Source organism: Fusarium redolens, assembly GCF_020744475.1.
Source record: "Fusarium redolens strain MPI-CAGE-AT-0023 chromosome Unknown BKA55scaffold_28, whole genome shotgun sequence".
Classification (NCBI taxonomy): domain Eukaryota; kingdom Fungi; phylum Ascomycota; class Sordariomycetes; order Hypocreales; family Nectriaceae; genus Fusarium; species Fusarium redolens.
This window is the reverse complement of record NW_025763691.1, coordinates 125,145-146,820: the sequence shown is the minus strand read 5'-3', so window position 1 is coordinate 146,820 and position 21,676 is coordinate 125,145. Positions and strand designations below refer to the sequence as shown.

The following is a 21,676-nucleotide window of genomic DNA, read 5'->3' as shown; positions in this document are numbered from 1 at the left end:
AAGCCCCAGACGCAGGTCCAGGCTTGGTAGAAGATCAGGACTGATTGGCTATCATTTGAAGTGGACTATAAGAGTGATAAGCTAAGGCTAACATGAGGGCAATTAATTCTCGGCCGGATTGAATATCTGCAAATAACACTTCTGATGCACATCTCAGAGAGATAAGCTACACTATCTGTTCACGCAATATCTCAAACTAGGGACAATCTGAGTTCTTTCTCCCGGTCCCCATTCCATCCCGTTATCATGTCGCCACTCTTGAGCGATACTCGCGCAGATGAGCTACCCGTCGACGAGCTACTCTCAAAACTGACAGTCGACGAAAAGGTGGCTCTTCTTGCAGGTAAGATCCAAACTTCACATGCGACAGGACGCTCCATTCGGGTGTTAACTCTTGGACAGGCAAGGACTTTTGGCACACGACACCATTACCTCACCACGGTATACCATCCATACGCCTCTCCGATGGACCGAACGGCGTTCGCGGGACAAGATTCTTCGACAGTGTTCCTTCGTCATGTCTCCCATGCGGGACAGCATTGGGCGCGACATTCAATACAGACTTATTGGCTGAGCTTGGACAGTTACAGGGCCAGGAAGCAAAGGCGAAGGGAGCTGTCTGCGTGCTTGGCCCTACACTCAACATCCAGAGGGGCCCACTGGGTGGCCGCGGCTTTGAGTCCTTCTCTGAAGATCCGCTGCTTTCTGGTATTCTGTCGGGGTATTACGCAAGAGGTGTTCAAAGGGAGAACATCGCAGCTACGCTGAAACACTTTGTCTGCAATGATATGGAGCATGAGCGCATGGCCGTCAATGTGATTATCACTCAACGCGCGATGCGGGAGATTTACCTATTGCCATTTATGCTTGCCATTGGCATAGGTGATCCTCGGGCAATCATGACAGCATACAACAAGGTCAATGGCATACATGTCTCGGAGAGCAAGACACTGTTGCAGAAGATTCTTCGGGAGGAGTGGAAGTTTGACGGACTCGTCATGAGCGACTGGTGAGTGGGCTTACGGAAACATCTAAAGATCATCCTTCTGACCTTTTTTTGCTTCACCTTGTAGGTTTGGTACCTATAGCACAACAGAGTCTGTTCACGCTGGCCTTGACCTGGAAATGCCTGGCCCAACGCTTTGGAGAGGTTCAACCTTATCCCATGCTGTCATGGCCAACAAAGTCACTGAAGAACAGCTCGACAACCGCGTGCGTAACGTCCTCAACCTCATCAATTACTCGCGCGCCTCCGGTGTGCCTGAGAACGCACCCGAGAAACGATTGAACCGCCCACAAGACCAAGAACTTCTGCGACGAGCAGCGTCAGAGTCCATCGTCCTTCTCAAGAACAACGATAATGTCTTGCCGTTTGTCAAGTCAAAGACCACTGCGGTCATTGGACCAAACGCCAAGATTGCCCGTTTTTGTGGAGGCGGCAGTGCGTCGCTTCTTCCATACTATAGTGTTTCACCCTACGATGGCATCGCAAAGCAGTGTGAGAAAGTGGTTTTTTCACAAGGCGCCATGGACCACCAGATGCTACCGCAGATGGGCGATGTGCTTAGGACTGACAAGGGTCAACGGGGCTTCACTTGGAGGGCCTACAATGAACCCGCGAGAATCAAGGACCGAGTTCCGTTGGACGAGCGCGTTCTTGCCAATTCCAATTGCTTCTTTTTGGACTATGAACACCCTGATCTGGCTCCAGTTTGGTACTCTCAGGTAGAAGGAATCTTCACACCTGAGGAGAGCGGCCTCTACGACTTTGGGCTCGGAGTGGAAGGCACAGGGAAGCTCTTCATCAACGATGCACTCTTGATCAGCAACGTCGAGAACCAAAAACCAGGCGAGACGCTATTCGGTTCTGGTACTGTGGAGGAAAAGGGCAGCATGGAACTAGTAGCGGGCCAAGACTATAAAGTCCGGGTGGAATGGGGATGTTTCAAAACAAGCAAATTGCCGCCTTCTGGTCCCGTCGGTGGTCGGCACGGAGGATTGAGATTTGGCGCGTGCAGACGAATTGACCCTGCTCAAGCCATTGAAGAAGCCGCACAAGTAGCCAAGTCTGTGGATCAGGTCGTTCTGGTTGTGGGCCTGAATGGTGAGCTGGAGTCCGAGGGCATAGACCGTACTACTATGGATATGAGCGCTCATACCAACGCCCTTGTCTCTAAGGTACTTGCGGCAAACGTCAATACTGCTGTGGTGGTTCAGTCAGGCACACCTGTTGGTATGCCTTGGATCGACGACGCTAAAGCAGTCTGCCATGCTTGGTACGGTGGCAACGAGACGGGAAATGCTATCGCAGATGTGTTATTTGGTGACGTGAACCCAGTAAGTTTGCTCCCGATCCGACTAGGCAGAGTATCCCAAAATGATAGCTGACATTGGCAATAGGCTGGCAAGCTGCCCTTGACGATACCGCGTCGTCTTCAAGACAACCCTACATACTTTAACTTCCGTAGCGAGGCAGGACGTGTCCTCTACGGCGAGGACGTATATGTAGGATATCGGTACTACGAGAAGGTCGATTCCAAACCTCTGTATCCTTTCGGTCACGGCCTATCATACACCACGTTCTCGCTCCAGAACCTCAGCGTGAAGGTTGATGATGTTTGCAAAGTTACGCTTGATATGACCAACACAGGCTCTCGCGCTGGAGCCCAAGTCGTCCAAGTTTACGTTGCCTCACCAACGACGATGGCGGTTGCACGACCTGTCAAGGAGCTCAAGGCCTTCCGCAAGGTTTACCTTGAGGCTGGAGAGAAGAGACAAATTACGATTGATATGGATACGGTCTTTTCTACAAGCTACTGGTACGAGGGTCGTGATAAATGGTGTAGCGAGAGGGGTGAGTATAGGGTCCTGGTTGGTACGAGCAGTGTGGATACGCCGTTGGAGGAGACATTCGCGGTAGACAAAACGAGATATTGGACCGGTCTCGCACCCTAATTTCGGGGGATATATAGAATAGACTAAGACCCAGAAGAAATCATGCAAATAAGCGTTGTGCCCATCAAGCTTAGAATAGTGTAACAATGACTCAAGTGGTGCACGTGACCATAGTCTTAGTCGTCCCGGCCTTTCGGGTGCTTAGCCGGGGCACTTTCTAGCATATCTCGAGCGGGGATGGATCGGTCCATCTCCTCAATCCTTCCCAGCGACAAGGCGCTACTCCACCCCTACCCATTGGCCAAATATCGAGGATCGACAGCGCTGTCATTGTCTAGGCCAAATTTCTGTGTCTATTACCAATATCGTTTCTCTAGATTGGCACTCACTAACAATGTCAACGAGTCCTGCTTCCTCCAGGGTTGTTGCGCGGAAAGCATGCGATGCATGTCGCCTCCGGAAACGAAAATGCAGCTTTGGTTCCCAGGGCAGCCTGCTCTGGACAAATATACTAGAGTCGTCCATGACGTGCGACAATTGCAAAAAGTCAAACTCCCAGTGCTCGTTTCAGTTACCATCGAAAGCACGAGGCCCAAAAAGGAAGACCGAGTACCGACTCAGCGTTCCTGGGCCAGCCCTTTCAGAAGCCGACTTGGGTCTAGAAGCTCAGAGTCCCACTTCACCACAGTCATTTTCAAACCCCGGGAGCTCCATTATATCGCTTGCAGAGCCTTCTGTGCCGTCTGCAAGCTGTATACTCCCATATGCGACCGACATCCTTTTCCCGCGAGACCTTGTGCGGTTCATTCTCAACGATTATGTAACATACGTTTATCCACTGATCCCTGTGGTTCACCGCCCATCGTTTGAAACAGACCTTGACGGGAATCGTGACTTACACGATGATGATTTTCTCACATTGATCGTCTCTTTATGCGCCGTTACTGTCGGACTATTGCCGTCTAGGTTGCAAACATATCGTGGGTTCTCAAGTCCCCTGCCATTCCGCACACGCTCAGAGATGGCAAACGGCTGTTACAAGCTCAACCAAAGCTTTCGAGACACGACGTATTTCGACACGGTCAGTCATCAAAAATGGGCGAGTAGCTTTCTCCTAGGCGTCACGTTTCATCAGACAGGCAATAACAACCTCTGGCGGATGTTTGAAGTGGAATCCATGCAGCTGTTACGCCTGTTGGAAGTGCAGCACATCTCGAGCTATGCGGGCTTGGACGCCATAGAGGCCCAACTGCGCAAAAAGGCTTTTTGGTTGATGTTCTACGGCTATTTGCACCAGATGCATAACTTGCGCAACGAGCGGTTGACATTTCTCGACCCTGTAATGTCATGTGAAATCAATATCGAAGACCTCATGCCGGTTCCCGTGGACGACGAATATATATCATCCAGCGGCATCCTCCCATGTCCTGAGACTGAAGTCGCTCAGTCTCTGACTTCGGGCTTCAACATCCATTCGCGCATTTTCTCGGCTGCTTTAAGACCTCCAGGTTCGGATCCCAAGAGGCATTGCATCTGCAGCCACGTGAAAGATCCCGCAGTGCGTTTAGCGTCTCTCCAAGATAGGCTGCATCACCTCAAGTATATGCTCGACACGGTGTTGCCGGCATACAGATCATGGAGCAAGTCCAGTACAGCCGCCGCTCCTACTACTTCGCCTGGGCAAGATGATGTGGCCAATATACAACGTGAAGCCATTCGTGCCAATATACATGTCACGCACTTGTGGCTTCAAATTATGCTACTTGATCAAATTGACATACTTGGTGGCCAGCGTGGAAAGGAATTCACAAGTCCCTCGATAGCGTATTCTACCTCATCCCCAAGAATACAAGACTTTGCATCATGGGATGAACGCGAAGATATCTGTCGACAATTCCTACATCTCTTAAATTCACTCTCTCAACCCAGTCTAGAACCGAACGGTCTTTCTCTGGTCAGTCAATGTTTATCTCGGCACAAGGGAAAAAGTCTAAAAAGGCTGATTCACGCTGACATCCTATTCTTGAACAAATATAGGTGTACAAAGTCAGAGACGTCGCTGTTTCGCTGTTATCGTGTCCATATGATCCTTCTGAAAAGCGGGCACGGCGAGCAACAGAGTATCTGCGCGAGTTCTCTAGACTCTTATCCATACTTGATGTCAGCGAGCAGGTTAACTTGTTAAGTCTGCAGAGTTGGATTGATACTAGTCGAGATAAGCATACTATAGTTGCAAATTCCATTTAACGTGGTGGAGTCAGGATGAAATTTACTAATCAGAATACTTCTGTTGTTAGTGAAAGCTTCCCTTCAAAGCATCTCCACGCCTCTGAGGAAGCTGCCGCGAGATGGGTCAAGGCTGTCAAGGCCGAGTACAGCACCAGCGAGGCTGTCAAGTTTGCGGCCGTTGGATACTGGTGAGTCAGCTACTACCGAGTAACCCACTGTGGAGTCGGTCTAGGAAATATTCGAAACTGACAATGTATTAGTTGGGGTGCTCGATTCGTCACTCATCAACTGTCGGCCGACGGCATCTGTCAAGCCGGAGCCATCGCCCACCCATCTTTTCTGAAGGAAAGCGATGTATTCAAGACCAAAGGTAAGCAAGTCAATCAACGAACATTCACGCGCACCTCCAAGTCTTTGCTGCTAACCATCATATCGCAGAACCGATCTTTCTCTCCGTTCCTGCCACAGATAAGCTCTTCGAACCTGAGCAGCGCAGCAGGACAGTTGAAATTCTGTCTCAAGGAAACGGAAGATTCAACATGCAGATCTTCTCAAACGTCGGCCACGGTTTTGCAGTAAGTTTTGTTCAGACATCCCCACCTTGCATGAAGCTATTGTTATACTAATACTCATGGCAAAGTCTCGAGCACGTCTCACTGATCCCTACGAGAAGTGGGCTAAGGAGCAACATTTCAAGAGCTTTGTTGACTGGTTCGACTTTTGGCTTGGAAAGAAGTATATGCCCTATATAGGATACTGGTTGGACTATACTAAGACATTTGTAGACTCGAAGTGCTAGATGCTAAGATCTGATAATTGAATCTATCACGTCTTAAGGAGTAGGCAGTTCGGCTCGAGCGGGGCATTGCAGGGGTGTCTAGCCAAGAAAAAAACGAGGCGTTTTGCCCCAAACATTATCTGTAGACTAGTTGCGGGGGTTCCCCGTTCCCGGGTATCTCCTTCTGAGCGGAACCGTTTCCCCAGTTTCTTTATCTTGGCTGGTGTGGAATTTCCCCGCATTCCATTCTGACCGAACTTTGTCTACAGTATCTCTATTTCTGTCTGTATCTGAATCTGAATCTCAACGATTGACCTGGCCCTGCCCTGCCCTGCCCTGCCCTGCTCCGAGTGCGGACATTGACCTGTCTCGGCTACTGTACTAGATTGGTTATTATAGATCACGTGGTGCGAAATTGCCACGCCTTATGGTTAGATGAACCGCTCCTTGTACAGCACCGTTACGCCACAGGATTGCCCACAGTGACACGTTGTCAGCGGTTGGGGCATACATGCATATATTAGCGACTGGTTAGTTACCAGCTTCGGGGAACAAGATAAGTCGTTAGCGCAGCCTGTAGATTAGCGGTCCCTGTTCGGACACAATCCGCCAGCAGAACGTTGTGCACAATGAAATGATTAGAGGCTCATCAGTCTGATAAACAAAAGGTTCCAGCGATTATCAAAACAAAGAAGCGGAACGGTGGGATCAAGTAGATAAGAGGTGGCATTTGAGTTTGGAAAAGCAAAGAACTGACGGGCAGGTGAGTGCAGAGCGGAGTCAAGGGTATCTAACCGAAGCAGACGCCAAGAGCCAACACCGGGTATCCCGAAATAACCCCCCTGGTCAGTGATATCAGAGCAGGTCTGAGAAGACCGAGTTTACAATACTTGTTATCATTCTGGCCCCGTTTGCTATGGAGACAATAGATGGATAGATGTTTCGTGTATTTGCTTTTGTTTTTTGCAGTTCGCCTACATAGGAAATTAACAGTATAGGCGCACAACCGCTGGCTTCCCGCCCTGATGTACTGCACATCATGGTACAGAAATTAAGAACAACACAAGATATTGGTCAAACTACGTGTCTGCTCGCTTAGCTTATTGGCACTAGCAATCAATCTTCTGTTCTCTTGGCCTAAGTTCTTAAACCTAAATGTTGTCGGCCTGGTTTTCGTCTCCTGCCTGGACCCGACCCAGTGGCCGGCTGGCTTATCTGACCGGGGAGTTGAGACTCGTCATGCCTGCCTGGGGCTACTCTGTAATTTGTCACTAGCTAGGTTGTTTAGCGGTACCTAGCCCCCTCTCACCCCGCTTTACCCCAGCATTGCCAAAGCCGCCCAGACCATACCAGACCAGACCGGACCAGACCAGCATCAATATCTCTTCTGTATCTTGTGTTCTCCAAACTGTTCTCTCCCAACCCATCCCTCCTCAACCATTCTTCCTCTCTCTACTCCACCATAACAGAATGGCGTCTCTAATAATCTCCTCTATTGAGCAGTACTTGTCTCCTGACAAGAAGGAAAAGGGCGTCCTCGACCATGGTGAGACTCCCGTCTCTGATACGGAGTAGGAGGGGGTTAAGGGAGGTTTTATAGGAGAATGTCGATGGTGTCGAGTTTAGAACTGTCAGTTGGCAACGAGCCACGGTTGTATTCCTTAAGATCAACTTTGCCATACGTATTCTTGCTATCCCAGCAGCCTTGGGCGCATTGGGTTCCGTGGGCGGCTCTTTGTATATCATTGGATATACGTCGCTCAATGTTTGTAAGTTGACCTGATTTGAAAAGCATCATGATTGGCGCTGACTCGTGTAGATACTGGCCTTTTTCTTGGTGACGTCAAGCACAATTACACAGAGTGCCACAGTAAGTAAATCAGCTACCTACGGCAACGCCACATAACGGTAACACCCCTGAAGCATTGGCAGACATGATGGGTCTCATCTGGGGTCGCTGGGGCCGCGAAATCGTTGGTATCTAGATCATCATCGCCCAAGTCCTCATTTTAGCTGGTGGAATCGTCATATCAACCACTGGCTTCAATGCGCTGTTAAACCACGGAGTATATACCGTATATTTCGGCCTTATTTCTGCCGTTTTGATTACCCTCTTCTCGTCTATTTGTACCTTCTCTACGCTAGGCTGGTTAATATAGTTTAGCTTTATTACCTTCGTTATTGGCATCTTCATCTTTGTTATAGCCATGTTACAAGTTAATAGACCTGCTGCTGCGCCTAAGGCTAGAGACTTTGATCTTGGTTAGGCGCTAATTGCTTATCCTAGCCTTGTTATAGGCATAGTTAACGTAACTAACATCTTTATCAGCACTTATAGCTCTTTTATATTCCTGTCTATTATTTCTGAGATACAGCGACCTTAGGATTACTATAAGGCTTATCTTCTTGCCGGCTTTATTATTAAAGCTATATACCTCTCTTTTAGTCTAGTTGTCTACTATTACTATAGTATATAGCTCTTAACCCCTACTTTTACTAGTACTAGACCTATTATTAATAAGGTTGCCTATAGCATCTCCTTACCTAGATTTATTCTTAGTATTAGCATTTACTAGCATATTGCTACTAAATATATATTTATCTAACCTTGTAAGACTTAAAGCACTTACAGGCTAATACATTTACTTACTAGGGTACTTAGCTTAGCATTAACTTTATCCTTAGTTCTGCTGCTTTTATTATGGCCGAGGCTATCCCTATCTTAAACTACCTGCTTAGACTGGCTGGCGCCCTCTACTTCGCTCCTTTTAGTCTAGTCTCTCCTGCTCTTCTCTAGATATATGACTTCGAGAGCTACAAGACTGGAGCCTTGGGACAGAAGATCAAGTACGGTTTCCATGTGCTGATTATGACTCTTGGATTTTACATAATCATCGTTGGAGTGTAAGTGCTTATTTCCTCTAACCATGCTTAACTGGTCCATCTCAGATGCTAACTATACTTGCCTAGTTATTCCGTCGGTGTTCTGATCAAGGAGGCATTTGCCACGGGCGCCATTGCCAAGGGTTTCGATTGCGCCGACAACTCTGGTTTTGTTCAGGGCCACTAAAAGTGAACTGTGGACAGGAGTTCATTCATGGTAGCGAGTGCTAAGATTAGTGTTTTTTACAATGCAGTCCTGCGATGAGGTACCGCACTCACCGTGCGCTGACTAAGCAAGGATTGGTGTACAGATGATGGCCATGTCACTTGAATGACATAGCGTCGTAATTGAATACTCTGATCAGTTTCGCGAGCATCCATTCATTCATCATTGACTCTATGACTGACTGGAACATCTACCACTGGCTGCCATCCTCTAATAGAACACCAATTAGAGTAACCCTCGAGGGCAAGATTGCCTGAACGTAAGTGCTGCTAGGTATGATGACAGGTAGGCACCTGAGGGTCGTAACGAAGCAAGAATATTCACAGTACTTCGTTAAGACTCATGTAATATCCGTCATTTTATTTAATATCCGTCAAAGGTTCATTTCTAATCAATCTCTATCGCGAGCTTCCCAAGTCCCCGATCGACACAAGCCTGTAAAGCAGTCCCCTTATCCTTAGCCAACAGCGCCGTGCTCCTGTAGTTAACCTCTCCCTTATAAAGCATTACCTTACAAGCGCTATAAGCCCCAGACTTGCATAAGTAAAGTATATCGAAGCCAGCTTCGTTGAGCACGTCGAGTAGCGTCTTGTTGGAAGGAACCGTCATCGTCTCGTGTCTGTTGGTCTCGGGCTCTTGCACGTCCCCTCGAACTGGTCGCCTAAGTTGTCACCACCACTGCCGAAATCTTCGAAATGCACCATGTGCTCTGGGTAGCCGAGGTCGGTGGTGATGCGCTGGCATTCTTTCATCATACCTCCTGGTCCGCACGAGAAGATGCGGGCTGGGAAGGTCTTGTCTTCGGTCTTGGGCTGTGGTATAACTTGTTGGATGTTAAGCTTCTGGCCTTATGACTTGGCGTATATTGTTGTCTTGTCTTTGGGAAGTTGATCCATGAACGGGGCGTCTTCGGGGCTTTGCACGGCGTAGTGAAGATGGTATGGTACTCCTTTGGCCTCCCACTCGCAGATTAATGGGAGAAAAGCAGTTATGCCAATACCTCTAACGATTAGGATATGCTCGAGATTCGGGTCGGCCTTGGTGTCATTCTCCTGTGCGCCTAGATTGTTGCCTGGTGACATCTTGATCTCGTCGCCAACCTTTATCCCATTATGGATATAAGCCGAACCACCTCGTGAGTTACGATCGAGAGAAACGCCTAGACTGAACTTATACAAATCGCCTTCAACAATTAAGTATAACCGTTCAAACTTATTATCTGGCCCAAAGGTGATCTAAGCAAACCTATAAGGATTGAAGCTAAGGTTGTTAAGAGTCAGGTCCTCTTTCAACTTGAACGTAAGCTTTCAGACACGACAGGTAACAAGTTAAGCGTCAACCAGTATGTATGGCTTTGGCGAGCTCCTCAGCTTTACTTTCCTAATATCGATCCACATATTAGGCATAGGCAGCTAAATGCACTTAGCCAATAGCTAGAGGGAGACGTTTCTTACTCTCAATATCCTCTGCATGTTGAGAACTAACCACTTAGGATATGGTCTTTTAACTAAGGAAATAGTATCACCCTTGGCAAATATTTCCCATCTGTAACACTCTAAAACTCCATCTGGATCATCCGGTTTGTATTGTTTGCTTAAGGGCTCTTGGCTATTTAAATCAGGAGTTAAGTTTATAGCATAGATATCTAGGCTTGCTGACCTCGAGGAGGACTTTATCGCCAAGCTTATATAGGTCGCCGATGTAGACGTTATTATTACTTATGTTAGTTGTAATAATGTTTTCTCCGAAAGCTCCGACATCATATAGGTTCGGTTTGGGGGCGTTCTCGGCTTGCCAGTCTGGGTAGTGCGCTGGGTTGTACTGATATACTGCGCGTTCGGTTCCGCCGTGACTTTTGGCGGCATATTCGTCGCCAGCAATGCCTGTCGCTGTGACAAAAGTTGGGCCGTGCTGTTCCTGTTTGTACATGGCTGATGTTATTTCTCACCCCAGGCCGCGTTGCTGGACTTTTCCAGCGCGGACTTGGAAGAGAACGCCCTTTTCTGGCACGGGCGCATCTTCGAGTGAGTAGACATTCCCCTTTGGGATGTTTCTGGTGGATGCGACGTCCATTGTATTGTGATAATCGGTAGGTGTAGCAAGAAATGAAACTAGACAATGTGGTCTGTGGTTTCTGCGATCACACTCTGAGCTCCATCATGGGCACAAGTAACCCACAAAGAGCCGGATAAAGAAAAGCCTAGTTGGAAAGTTAATTCCATGGTCCGCTCATGATTCCGAGAATTCTCAGGTCTTCAGTGGAAGGTGGCCGGAAATCCCGCGGACCACCCGATGAACCTGCCGAACAATTCCAAGTTAGCCCATTGGTTGTTTGAACTTATAGTGGGCCTCTCGGCTTCTCCATCCATGAGCGATCTGCCAGACAGACTTATTGTGTAGGGTAGCGGATACAGTTGCATCATATGCTTGATGCTTTCGGCACTTTCTTTTCAGCCTTTATCAAATACAATTAACTTTTAACAGATGAATCAGAGTGTTTTTAATGATATATAATGTGGTGGGCTTATGGAACATGCTTGTCAGATGGACGGTTAGAGCGGCAAATCCCTAATGTTCTACACATGCGCAATTTTGGAGAACAAACCTCATTTTCTGAAGGCCTTCTCACGGAGCATAACTTCAAGGTACGGAAGAAACAAAACTGAGTTAGAATATTGCGCTTGTATTGATTTAAGAAATATATAATCTATGATCTATGACCTAATCTATACATCTGGCCACTGTATTTCCAACTCTATGCAACTTGTCGTCCCTTACAGAACAGGCTTGGGGGTATTCTTCTTAGCCCTGCCACCGAAACCCCAGGCGATCTGGTGAGCGATCTGGATAGAAGTGTTTAGATCATCAGCCCACGACCAAACAAGTCCGGTGTTCTTCTGGAACAGACGACCCGCAGCTACTAGATCCAACGGGGTATCGTCCTCTTCGCCCTGGATGATTTCCTCGGCAAAGGTGCCTGTCTTGATGCTACCGACAGCACTGACAAGCAACCTGTCTCCAACAGACTTCTTAACCGCCTTGGCAAAAGGAGCCTGGTAACCGGGACCGACAGCAACCTTTTGCATCTTGTGGATACCACCGCTGGAAACATCGAGAACATCAACGCCTCGCTCCGCCAAAAGGTGCGCAAGCTTGATACTCTGCTCGAGAGTCCAGTTCTCTCCCTCGTACTCAGGGTTGTTGTCCAGCCAGTCAGTGGCACTAATACGAGTGAACAAGGGCATATGGTCGGGCATAACGGCTCTGGCTCCCTCGACTATCTCAAGAGCAAGTCGGACTCTGTTCTCGAAGCTTCCGCCGTACTTGTCGGTGCGCTTGTTGGTAGCAGGGGACAGGAAGCTCGAGACGAGATAACCGTGAGCAAAATGGAAGTCGATAACGTCAAAGCCGGCCTCAACTGCTCGACGCACTCCGGAAACAAAGTCGTCCTTGAGTTGCTCAATCTCTTCGATGGTGATAGCACGGGGTGTAGGATAGCCTGGAGCAAAAGGCTCATTGCTGGGGCCCACGACGTCATCGGGCCATCCGCCGGCTGCCTTTTCAGCGGCAAGTCCAACGTCTAACCAAGGAGCAACACAAGAGGCCTTGCGACCGGCATGGCCAATCTGGATACCAATAAGAGAGTTGTTGGCGTGTGCGAAATCAACGTGCTTTCGCAGTCCTTCCACATGTGAGTCTAGCCAGATACCCGAGTCTTCAGGTGTGATACGGCCTCGTGCTTGAACAGCTGTGGCTTCAAGCATGATGAGACCAGGGCCACGCTGGGCCAGTCCGCCATAATGGGCAAAGTGCCAGGGCTGCTGAAAGCCGCCACGGGCACTGTATTGGCACATGGGGCTGACCCAAATGCGGTTGGGCATTGTGATGCCACGGATCTTGATGGGCGTAAAGATCCTTGGCAGAGAATCGTTGGGACCGCTCAAACCGAGGCCGGGAGCGGGAAGCTGCTCGGGGTTGAAGTATTCAACTCCCTTGGCAGGGATATTCTGAACAATCTCCTTGTTTGTATCTTTAACTTCGGTGCCGTTCTGGGAGGTGAGGACATGAATGGCCTGAGAAGGTTTCTGTTGGACAGTCATATTGGTGCTTGAGGTTTGGTGACGCGAGACTCCCGATTGTGAATAGATAACTGATTGTTTGTTTGGATTCTGGAACAATTCGATGGAGCTAATCCTTTCTTAAGTAGATGGCTTAATGCAGTAACCTACAACCAGTGCTTGATGGCAACGTTATGCATAGCGCTTGACAAATTCGATTTATTACGTCTTCCTTACTCATGCTTAGTTTACCGCCTGCTACAGATATTCGTACGTAATGACTTGCGGGACCCAGTTTGGAATCAGTTTACGGATAACGGGACAAGCGAGACCAAGAATTATGACCCCTGACTCGTATACATATCCACTTTTAGACTTTTTCAGCACTGCAATCGTTCTCGGGGATAATACGGAATTATCCGAGTCAGCTACCGAAAAGACTAAACTCTTTAGAGCTGACGTTCGATCTTGGCAAGAAAATCACGAAAGGTTCTTTGCAAATTCGAGAATGATTAAGGGTTTGCGTATGCCACTCCGTATTATGTCATGTTCCACTGCTACCCACTTTGCTTTGGAAACAACGCTGTTCAAAAGGCTGATTACGTGAACTTTGCAAGATTCTACCATGCTCATTAGAAGCCACCAAAAGTCATCTACTTCAGCATCTTGAGCACCTTCCACCAATTTAATCAGACAACTGCTATAAAAGTCAATCGACTCATTATATGTTTTACTAGTCACAAATAATTTTTACAACCAAGTCTCACAATGTCTGCAAATCTCAAGCACGAAGCTGCCAGCGAGGCAACCCCATTCGCATTCATATGGCGTCAACTCTTTCAATCAATCCCCTCTATCCCAAACACCGTGGACCTATCTGGCCAAGTCGCTCTGATTACTGGATCCAACGTTGGCCTTGGCTTTGAAAGCGCACGCCAACTTCTTGCACTTAACCTCTCACACATGATTCTTGCCGTTCGATCTAAACCGCGAGGAGATGCTGCAGCAAAGAAACTCCAGGCTGAATTCCCCTTCGCGAAGATCGAGGTATCCGTCGTTGATATGTCGTCCTATGACTCAATTATGGCTTTCGCAAAACGATACGAGACATTGCCAAGGTTAGATATCGCCATCCTTAATGCAGGTCTAAGCCAGCCCAACTATGAACGCGCAGAGGAAACAGGTCACGAGATTACCTTCCAGATCAACTATCTCTCGGCAGCTCTTCTTGCTCTCGTTCTCATTCCTATTCTCAGAGAGAAGCGTGGAACCACATCACCAGCGCGTCTAAGTCTCGTTGGCTCCGACACATCATATTATGCAAACTGGAAGGGCACAGATTCAAAGCCTATTCTTGAAGTAATGGACAACCCAGCCCATTTCAACTCGTGGGAGGCCTACAAGACCACCAAGGTTTTGCTAGTTATGTTCGCACACGAACTAAGTAAGCGCATACCCTCAAATGAAGTTATTATCAACGTATCGAATCCCGGCGCATGCAGAGGAACACAGTTTGGACATGCGGAGCGCTCAATGATGGAAGAAGCGGTGCTATATGTGGCATCGCTGGTTCTTGGACGGACTGCCACTGTTGGTGCCCGGCAGTATGTGGATGCTGTGACGGTGCAGGGGGCCGAGAGCCATGGTAGCTTTGTCAGCGAGGGCAAGATTAAGGCGTGAGTTTCCCTGAGTGGCTATGAATATATCGTAAGTTGTGCTAACAGTATTTGTCTAGATTCCCACCGATTATGTATGAGCAGCGTGGAGTAGCCCTTCAAAATGCGTTGTGGAATGAGACGATGAGGGAGTTTGCTTTTGCAGACTGTGAAAAGTTCTTAGCCTAGACTTTAATATCTTAGGGTTAGGATAGGATTAGAATTAACTATATAAGCTATCCTACCCTGATACTTTTCTCTAACTATGGATGTAGCTAAAAGGATAGAGTGGAGATTTTTCTAGATAATAAAAGCAAAGAAAAGGAAGAAATAAATAAGGTAAAATATAAGGATATAAGGAAATAAGAAGAAAAAGAAAGATATAGCTTATAGCTAGAAAGTAAGTATAAAGTAAGTAGTTAGGAATAGTTAGAAATAGCTAGAAAAGCATAATAAGAGCAAATAAGGAAAATAAAGGTAGAAATAAAAGGAGGAATAATAGTCTACTAGGTCTGAGCCCTAAGGCACCGAGACTGCTATAGCCTCCATATCTGCTAAGACTGAGAACGGTCCTGTCTCTAAGTCTGTGGAGACCGAGACCGAGACCGAGACCGAGACCGAGACCGAGACTAAGATGGTTTCCGAGCAGACCGAGAGCGTTACTTCTACCAGTGTTTACCCTCCTCCCCAGCCTACTACTAAGACTACCGAGGGTATTGAGACTAAGATTGAGACTATTCCTGCTAAGACGGAACCTACCTAGCTCGCAGCTAAGTCCTTAACTAACGATAGTACCTAACCTCCTCCTAAGCCTGCTACTGAGACTGTTAGCACTAAGACTGAGACTATTTCTAAGCACCCTAGCCAGACCTAACCTAGCCTTAAGAGAACTGGCTAATAGGCCACTTTAATTATATATATAACCACTATCTTGACCATTACTTCTTATAGTCCTGAGGTTCCTAACTGCCTTAATGGAAATTGCATTATAGCTGAGACTATTGCTATCTCTATAACTATATGCCCTGTAACTGAAGTATAACCTACATAGCTCATAACTGTCATTAAGGAGCAGCCCACTTAGTCAAAGCCTACCTACCCGGTCCCCGAGATTAAAGAGCAGTCTATTACTCCTGTTACTGAGTCTGAGGAACAGCTAACGAAGCCTGTTACCGGCCATGAGGAGGGATCAACTAAGCCGTCACAGTGGGGTTCGTCAATGCCGAGGCGAGTGGTCACCCCTCACCGCAACAACTAACCACGTTCTATACGGAGGAAAGACTTGAGGATTATATCCTAGAAAATCCGGAGCCCAGGACGCTACACAGGCTGGTGTGGAAGGCCGTGATACTCTTGTGGCATGTCAACTTCGGGTAGACTGTTGCTGGCTACATGATTCCTCAGCGTATATTTCGGTTTGAAAAGCTAGCTTTCTTCTGCGGTTTCCGTAGTTAGGTGATGCCTAAGGCTACTATAAACAGGTGGGAAGGGCTGCACTACCGTAACTTTTACTTTTCTAGCAGTAAATTCGTTATAGGGTGTTAGATGACCACAATATCGACGCCGCCCTACCTTCCGGCGTGAACACCGCGCACAGCGCCGACTCTAACGCCCCCATCCTCAAGAGTACCGGGATGGTGGTGCACAGTATTACAGAACGAGTATAGCGAACAGAATTGACAATTCACACGATCGTGGCTGCTCCTCCTCATTGCTCCTCGCATGGCTCCGCAAACCTTTCTATGAGTTGTTTGCCCGACCCCACCAGCTATCGGCGGCCCTACTGGCCTTGCCCCTCTTGAATCACCAGGTTCCGTAGCTAAATGTCTATTTTGGTCTCTTCCAGCGTCAACCCTTTTGATACTACTACTTCAGCCCAGGGCTCTGCTCTACAGTAACACGGGATGGCGTTCCAATCCAGGTGCAACTCAGGCTTCAACGGACGGTTGAGGAGACAAAGGCTGGTGAAATGGAAAGGCAACTAAAGGAATGGTCATAATTTCATATGTCGCGTATAGGTAAGGTTCAGAAGGACGTAAGTATGGCGAATAAGGGGACGCGCTTCGGCTGCCCAGGAAGCGCGCCGCCTTCATTGCGTCCCTGTGTTCTGTTGTATCTCAGCCACTTGAAATTGTACCCACCACGGACTGAATGTCTTCTATTTAACAATTTCATATAATCTAAGAGATCCCGTGATGCATGAGTCCCATCAAGCTTACCGTAGGATCTCCCCACTCAAATTAAAAATTTCATATCTCAGCGACCCCAGACGATTAATCATAAGCTATTGAAGGAAGGAGAGTTAGTTTCCCCTCTTTCCAACGGTGTCACTTTGATAAGTTCGGACAACCTATTCTTGCGCAATTCAGAATTACAGAATTATTTCTGGCTGGATTCTCATATACGAGAAACTGCTACCCTAGACTGTACAATGACAAGCCACTGACCCGGCGAGAGGGTTGTCGTGGTTGCTTGACGCATCTCTCGAAAGGATCTCTCCTTGGTCCCCATCTCACAGACTGGTTGATATTGCGACGCCTATGCCGCCGCCTATCATTCTCATTGACAGGTAGTGGGCCCGACGGACTGCCGTTGCTATATTTGTGCATGGTGGACATATAGCCTATGTAAATCCTGCGTACTAAATAAATATCAATTCTGGACTAATGTTTTCCCAAGTGGTGGATAATGGGTTAAGTAAAGCCTATTTTTAGCCACTTGTATTGTGGGCAAACCAAGCCAGGACCTCAACCCTGCCTTAATGACATCCACTAACGGACGAATTAATGCAAGGAAAAAGGAGAGCTGAGGCTTATAGTATTGGCCTACTTGAGTATGAAATTATGAAAGGGGACGCGTTCCTAGTTCAAGACTAATAGCAATCTATACTCTTCTATCCCTATTTAACTATTTCATGATCCTTTAATACAGTAGCGTACATGTTCAGTGACAGCAAAGTTGATCGAAACTTCCAGTGGAACCGCACTAACAGCAGGGCTGGTGGCTGGTATGTAGCTTCTTCGTAAACCAGTAACTATTCAGCATGAATATTTGGACGCCATCGCGCGGTTTAAACTGCGGAGCCGTATCTCCGACCTCTGCTTCTCAGAGCTACCTTTACATGCTATTGCGTAATTAGCAAAAAGAGACTCAAATATCTGTAATGGGCAGATACTGACTCATGTCAGCATAAACTTGTTAAGGGACTACGCATCCGCTACCCCGCTTACTGATCCCAAAACAACCAGTCTGCTAAAACAGCATTTCCAGTCAAAACACGAACTGAGTAACAGAGCCACTGAGCCTGTACCCTGTTGTAGAGTAGAGAGTTTATGACCAGTCTAACTTTTATGGCCTGCAACTAATATTCTTTTCGAACAAATATAAGCCAACGTGAACGAGCAGTCCTATACTTTTCCCTCAGGTGATATGACGATAGCGTCATGGCTGCATATACCTTCGGTTACTGGCACATGCGGCGTGAGTGGAACTTCCCACTCACAGGCCATCACATGTTAGCAATATCTGCTTGTGGTGTAGTATAACTACCAACTAAATAGCCAGAATCTGTGGCTTAAATTACAAACATCTGAACAACATTGCAAGCTCGCAGTTCGAAGGTAGCCCAGTTGAATCTGCAGTATCGAAGGCTATCCTTGGGTAAACTCTAAAATAATAAGACTTATGGTTGGGCGGTATGGAAGCCGAGAGAAACCATGTCAGCCCACTTCACGTTTAACCAGCTGGCGTAAGCTGCGCCAACGCGCAGAGTGACGCTTCGCTGAGCTATAGAAAACGTTACCAGCTCTAGCCAAGATACGACATGTAAATGCGAAGAAGAGCCTATATACTTGAAGCCCTGTACTTCTCGAGGCCTCTCATGTCATGAATGGTGTCCACCCGCTATTAAGCCCTGTGTAATTAGTTTATATTAAGGGGCTTTTATAGCTACAGCTAGTTAAGTAAGCTACTTTAGGTTTTTTTAATAGGGTTTATATTAAAACTAAAAATAGCTATAAATAATAGTTTTCTTCTCTTTTTTTATAAAAGAAATAAAATCTTTTATTTATTCCATTAATAGCCCTAATACTTATTATATAATAAAGATGTACTTTTAAAATAAGCTAAAAAATACTAAAGTGATATTATAAATATAAGTAAGATAATTTAAATTAAGGCTATTTTTAACTTGTATTTTTTTTTAAAAAAAATAATAAATATCTAGGCTAGGTTAAATTTAATTATCTCCTTATATATAAGGATATTAAATAATATATTCTCTTTTAATTTAAAATTAAGCTAATTAAGCTACTTCTTACTTATTTGCAGTAATAGGGGATTAATATACTAAACTATATTATATAAGTAAGGGAAGGTATATAGGCCGAGTAAGTTTTATATAATTTAGGAAATTACAAGCAGTTCCTGGTATAGTAGGGCTTAGTGTACCTACTGGCCCTATGAGATTCGTTCTCCTAGGCGTAATAAACTCTATCTATCTATCTATTAGGCCCCAGGAATCTATATATTAACTCCACCAGGGCGAGTATGTAAAGGATGAAATAATGGCTGATAGTGCAATTAGAATTACTGTAGTGACTGAATTGTGCATTCCCAAGGAGGTAGAGATAGGTAGCGGTGAGACCGTCAAATTATACAACACCGAGACACTCGTGTTATTTATATGACTGCGGTGCTAAGAACGCCAAGGGCCACGCCAAGGTTAAGGCCAGTAACCAGATCTACATTAAGTGGATTAACTGGCCCGAGAGCCATAAGGGACCTATTATTAATATATTAGCCTCTTGCAGTTCTGCTAGCTATAAGACTAGTATTAAAGAGATCTATAAGTTCTTTAAGATTAACAAGGTTAGTCTTATTAAAGCTAGTAACCCTAATATCTATAGCTTTAATAAGCTTATTACTAATAATAATAGCTAGCTTATTTAAATCCTTAAAAATATTAAGGCTAGTACCTATATCCTTTATTATAAGAATATTACTCTCTATAATAGTTTCTAAGAGAATAATACCTAGATCTATCCTTAATACTTTAACTTTAAGATTAAGGGTTTTAGCATTAAGTAGCCTGAGGATATCCTTAGAATTAAGCTATATAAGCCTGATAATAAGGGCATTAAGTTTAATATCTATATTAACCCTACTAGCTATCCTATCCCTGGCCCTTCTCTAATTAAGGGTGCTATTAAGGTTACCTAGGGCAAGCTTGCTAAGAAGTCCTAAGGTACTCCTATTACTGACTATAGTTCCAGTTCTAACTCTGGCTCTGGCTCTGGCTCTGGCTCTGGCTCTGCTGCCCCTGCTACTCCCTCTAAGACTAAGGCTCCTATTACTAATACCTTTGCTACTACTCCTATTAAGACTTCCTCTACCGCCTAGGAGCTTTCCACTCCTATCCAGACTTCTAGCCCTACTTCCCCTAAGCCTACTAAAACTACTTACAAGTCTAAACGCAGCAGCAAGGAGGCTTGCTATTACGCTTATAACCTTATAAACTAAGCAGCCCGCTAAGTGAGGTTATATATTAAAGGCTTTTACAAGAATTAAAAGCCGCCTATCCTAAATAAGATAAATCTTTAAGTACTCTGCTATATATATATATATATATATAACCTTAAGCCTAATACTATTTAATTATATTAATTACCATTTACTTTATTATGCTAAATATTTATAATGTCTTATCTTCCAGTAAAAAGTCCATGCTTTAGTCTTTTAAGTCTGCTTACTCTGAGCTATATTATCCGAAGGTCTCTCTCGGTGATGCCCTTTACTCTGCCGCAGTAGCTGTTCAACGCACTATTCCCTCTCGCTGCGGTGCTGAATTCTGCTTGAAATGTTCTCATTAGTAGTCCATGCAAGATGCTACCAAGACATAAAAGGGTAAAGAGGTAACGGGAAAGTTTAGAAAGAATGATGAATAGTCGTCGGAGTTTGCTGTGCTGTTATTCCTGTTGCTCGGCGCGGAGACCCTAGGATCACTGAAGACCCCGGAAAATATCTAGGTAGCTTGCAAGAGATGCTAGCAACAATATTAACTAAGCAGCAAGAATGCTTAAATGCCGCCCTAAAAGACGTTAAGGTAAATCTTTCTGGCAAAAGTAGCAAAGGCGCTAGTATATAATCTACTATAGATAATGTAGGGCGTGTTAGAAGCGGTTAAATTATACTTTTCTAGGCCTAGAAACCTAATATTCTTAGTAAAGTATATAGTATTAGCAAGCACCTACTTAGCTAATAAGAAATGCATATTCTTTGCCTTAAATCTAAAATAGGAAAACTAGTGCTATAGTATTAATACTTAAGGATGACTCTAATATTACTAGTTATATTAGCCAGTATCTTTAAAATACTATATTTAAGAAATAGAAGTCTATCCTCTCCTAATATCTTACCAGATATAAAAATAATAACTAGACCGCCCTTATAATAATACTATATATTAAACCAACATCTTAAGGGAAACTTCTTATCTAAGTAAGGTTTATGCTTAGTCTTATTATAAAAATAATTAATAAGAATTAAGATATTTTAAACCTTTATAGATCTAAAGTCTAAGGCTTAAGCAGAGAGGGACTAGGAGCTTATAAACTATAATATTTACAGATTTTAGGTTATAGCTAAAGAGAACTAGCTAGGAATAGACTTTTAGGGGAATTAACTAAGAACTACTAAAAAAGCCTAATTACTGCGTCCTTTCTAATAACTTTATACCAAGACCTAATATTAAAAGAGAATAATAATTACTTTAATAATATATATTCTAATAAATATATAATAAGCTTAGCAAATAATAAATGTAAAATTACTACTCTCCTTATTACTTTAGATATAATAATAAACTACTATAAGAAAATAATATAAATAATAAACAGAAGTCGTTTATATTAGTTATATAATATATACCCTTATAGGTGCTATATAAAGCTAT

General features: G+C 45.3%; 6 protein-coding genes across 6 annotated transcripts; 4 read left to right on the top strand and 2 right to left on the bottom strand.

The window, feature by feature from the left end:
- Positions 1-126: 126 nt before the first annotated feature.
- BKA55DRAFT_717605 (uncharacterized protein) lies at positions 127-5,158 on the top strand. The gene is made up of 7 exons (XM_046200931.1): positions 127-343; positions 403-1,009; positions 1,074-2,337; positions 2,401-2,871; positions 3,076-3,344; positions 3,388-4,849; positions 4,933-5,158. The coding sequence occupies exons 1-7, from the start codon at positions 247-249 to the stop codon at positions 5,140-5,142; spliced, it is 4,380 nt and encodes a 1,459-aa protein (XP_046042035.1). The 5' UTR covers positions 127-246; the 3' UTR covers positions 5,143-5,158.
- Positions 5,158-5,923, top strand: BKA55DRAFT_528188 (dienelactone hydrolase family-domain-containing protein; the record flags this gene model as incomplete). The annotated part of the gene is made up of 4 exons (XM_046188980.1): positions 5,158-5,312; positions 5,385-5,494; positions 5,563-5,699; positions 5,765-5,923. The coding sequence occupies 4 exons, from the start codon at positions 5,158-5,160 to the stop codon at positions 5,921-5,923; spliced, it is 561 nt and encodes a 186-aa protein (XP_046042034.1).
- Positions 5,924-7,256: 1,333 nt separating this feature from the next.
- Positions 7,257-7,887, top strand: BKA55DRAFT_743926 (uncharacterized protein; the record flags this gene model as incomplete). Its single annotated transcript, XM_046201572.1, has 4 exons — positions 7,257-7,473; positions 7,538-7,671; positions 7,722-7,772; positions 7,826-7,887. The coding sequence occupies exons 1-4, from the start codon at positions 7,373-7,375 to the stop codon at positions 7,885-7,887; spliced, it is 348 nt and encodes a 115-aa protein (XP_046042033.1). The 5' UTR covers positions 7,257-7,372.
- A 1,515-nt stretch (positions 7,888-9,402) lies between these two features.
- BKA55DRAFT_599538 (pyruvate kinase-like protein) lies at positions 9,403-11,084 on the bottom strand (the record flags this gene model as incomplete). The annotated part of the gene is made up of 9 exons (XM_046196405.1): positions 9,403-9,446; positions 9,527-9,646; positions 9,685-9,853; positions 9,935-10,175; positions 10,257-10,315; positions 10,352-10,423; positions 10,466-10,537; positions 10,671-10,928; positions 10,980-11,084. 9 exons carry the CDS (start codon positions 11,082-11,084, stop codon positions 9,403-9,405), a joined length of 1,140 nt encoding a protein of 379 aa, XP_046042032.1.
- A 701-nt stretch (positions 11,085-11,785) lies between these two features.
- Positions 11,786-13,111, bottom strand: BKA55DRAFT_546213 (uncharacterized protein; the record flags this gene model as incomplete). Its single annotated transcript, XM_046190891.1, has 1 exon — positions 11,786-13,111. The coding sequence occupies one exon, from the start codon at positions 13,109-13,111 to the stop codon at positions 11,786-11,788; it is 1,326 nt and encodes a 441-aa protein (XP_046042031.1).
- A 726-nt stretch (positions 13,112-13,837) lies between these two features.
- Positions 13,838-14,913, top strand: BKA55DRAFT_599536 (uncharacterized protein; the record flags this gene model as incomplete). Its single annotated transcript, XM_046196404.1, has 2 exons — positions 13,838-14,745; positions 14,805-14,913. 2 exons carry the CDS (start codon positions 13,838-13,840, stop codon positions 14,911-14,913), a joined length of 1,017 nt encoding a protein of 338 aa, XP_046042030.1.
- Between the last annotated feature and the right edge of the window lie 6,763 nt (positions 14,914-21,676).

Excerpts from the sequence above, each read along its gene's own strand:
- BKA55DRAFT_717605 (XM_046200931.1), top strand. The coding sequence starts at position 247 with ATGTCGCCACTCTTGAGCGATACTCGCGCAGATGAGCTACCCGTCGAC. Across the intron at positions 2,338-2,400 it reads TATTTGGTGACGTGAACCCA|GCTGGCAAGCTGCCCTTGAC; the intron begins GTAAGTTTGCTC and ends CATTGGCAATAG. Across the intron at positions 3,345-3,387 it reads GCGGAAAGCATGCGATGCAT|CCTGCTCTGGACAAATATAC; the intron begins GTCGCCTCCGGA and ends TTCCCAGGGCAG.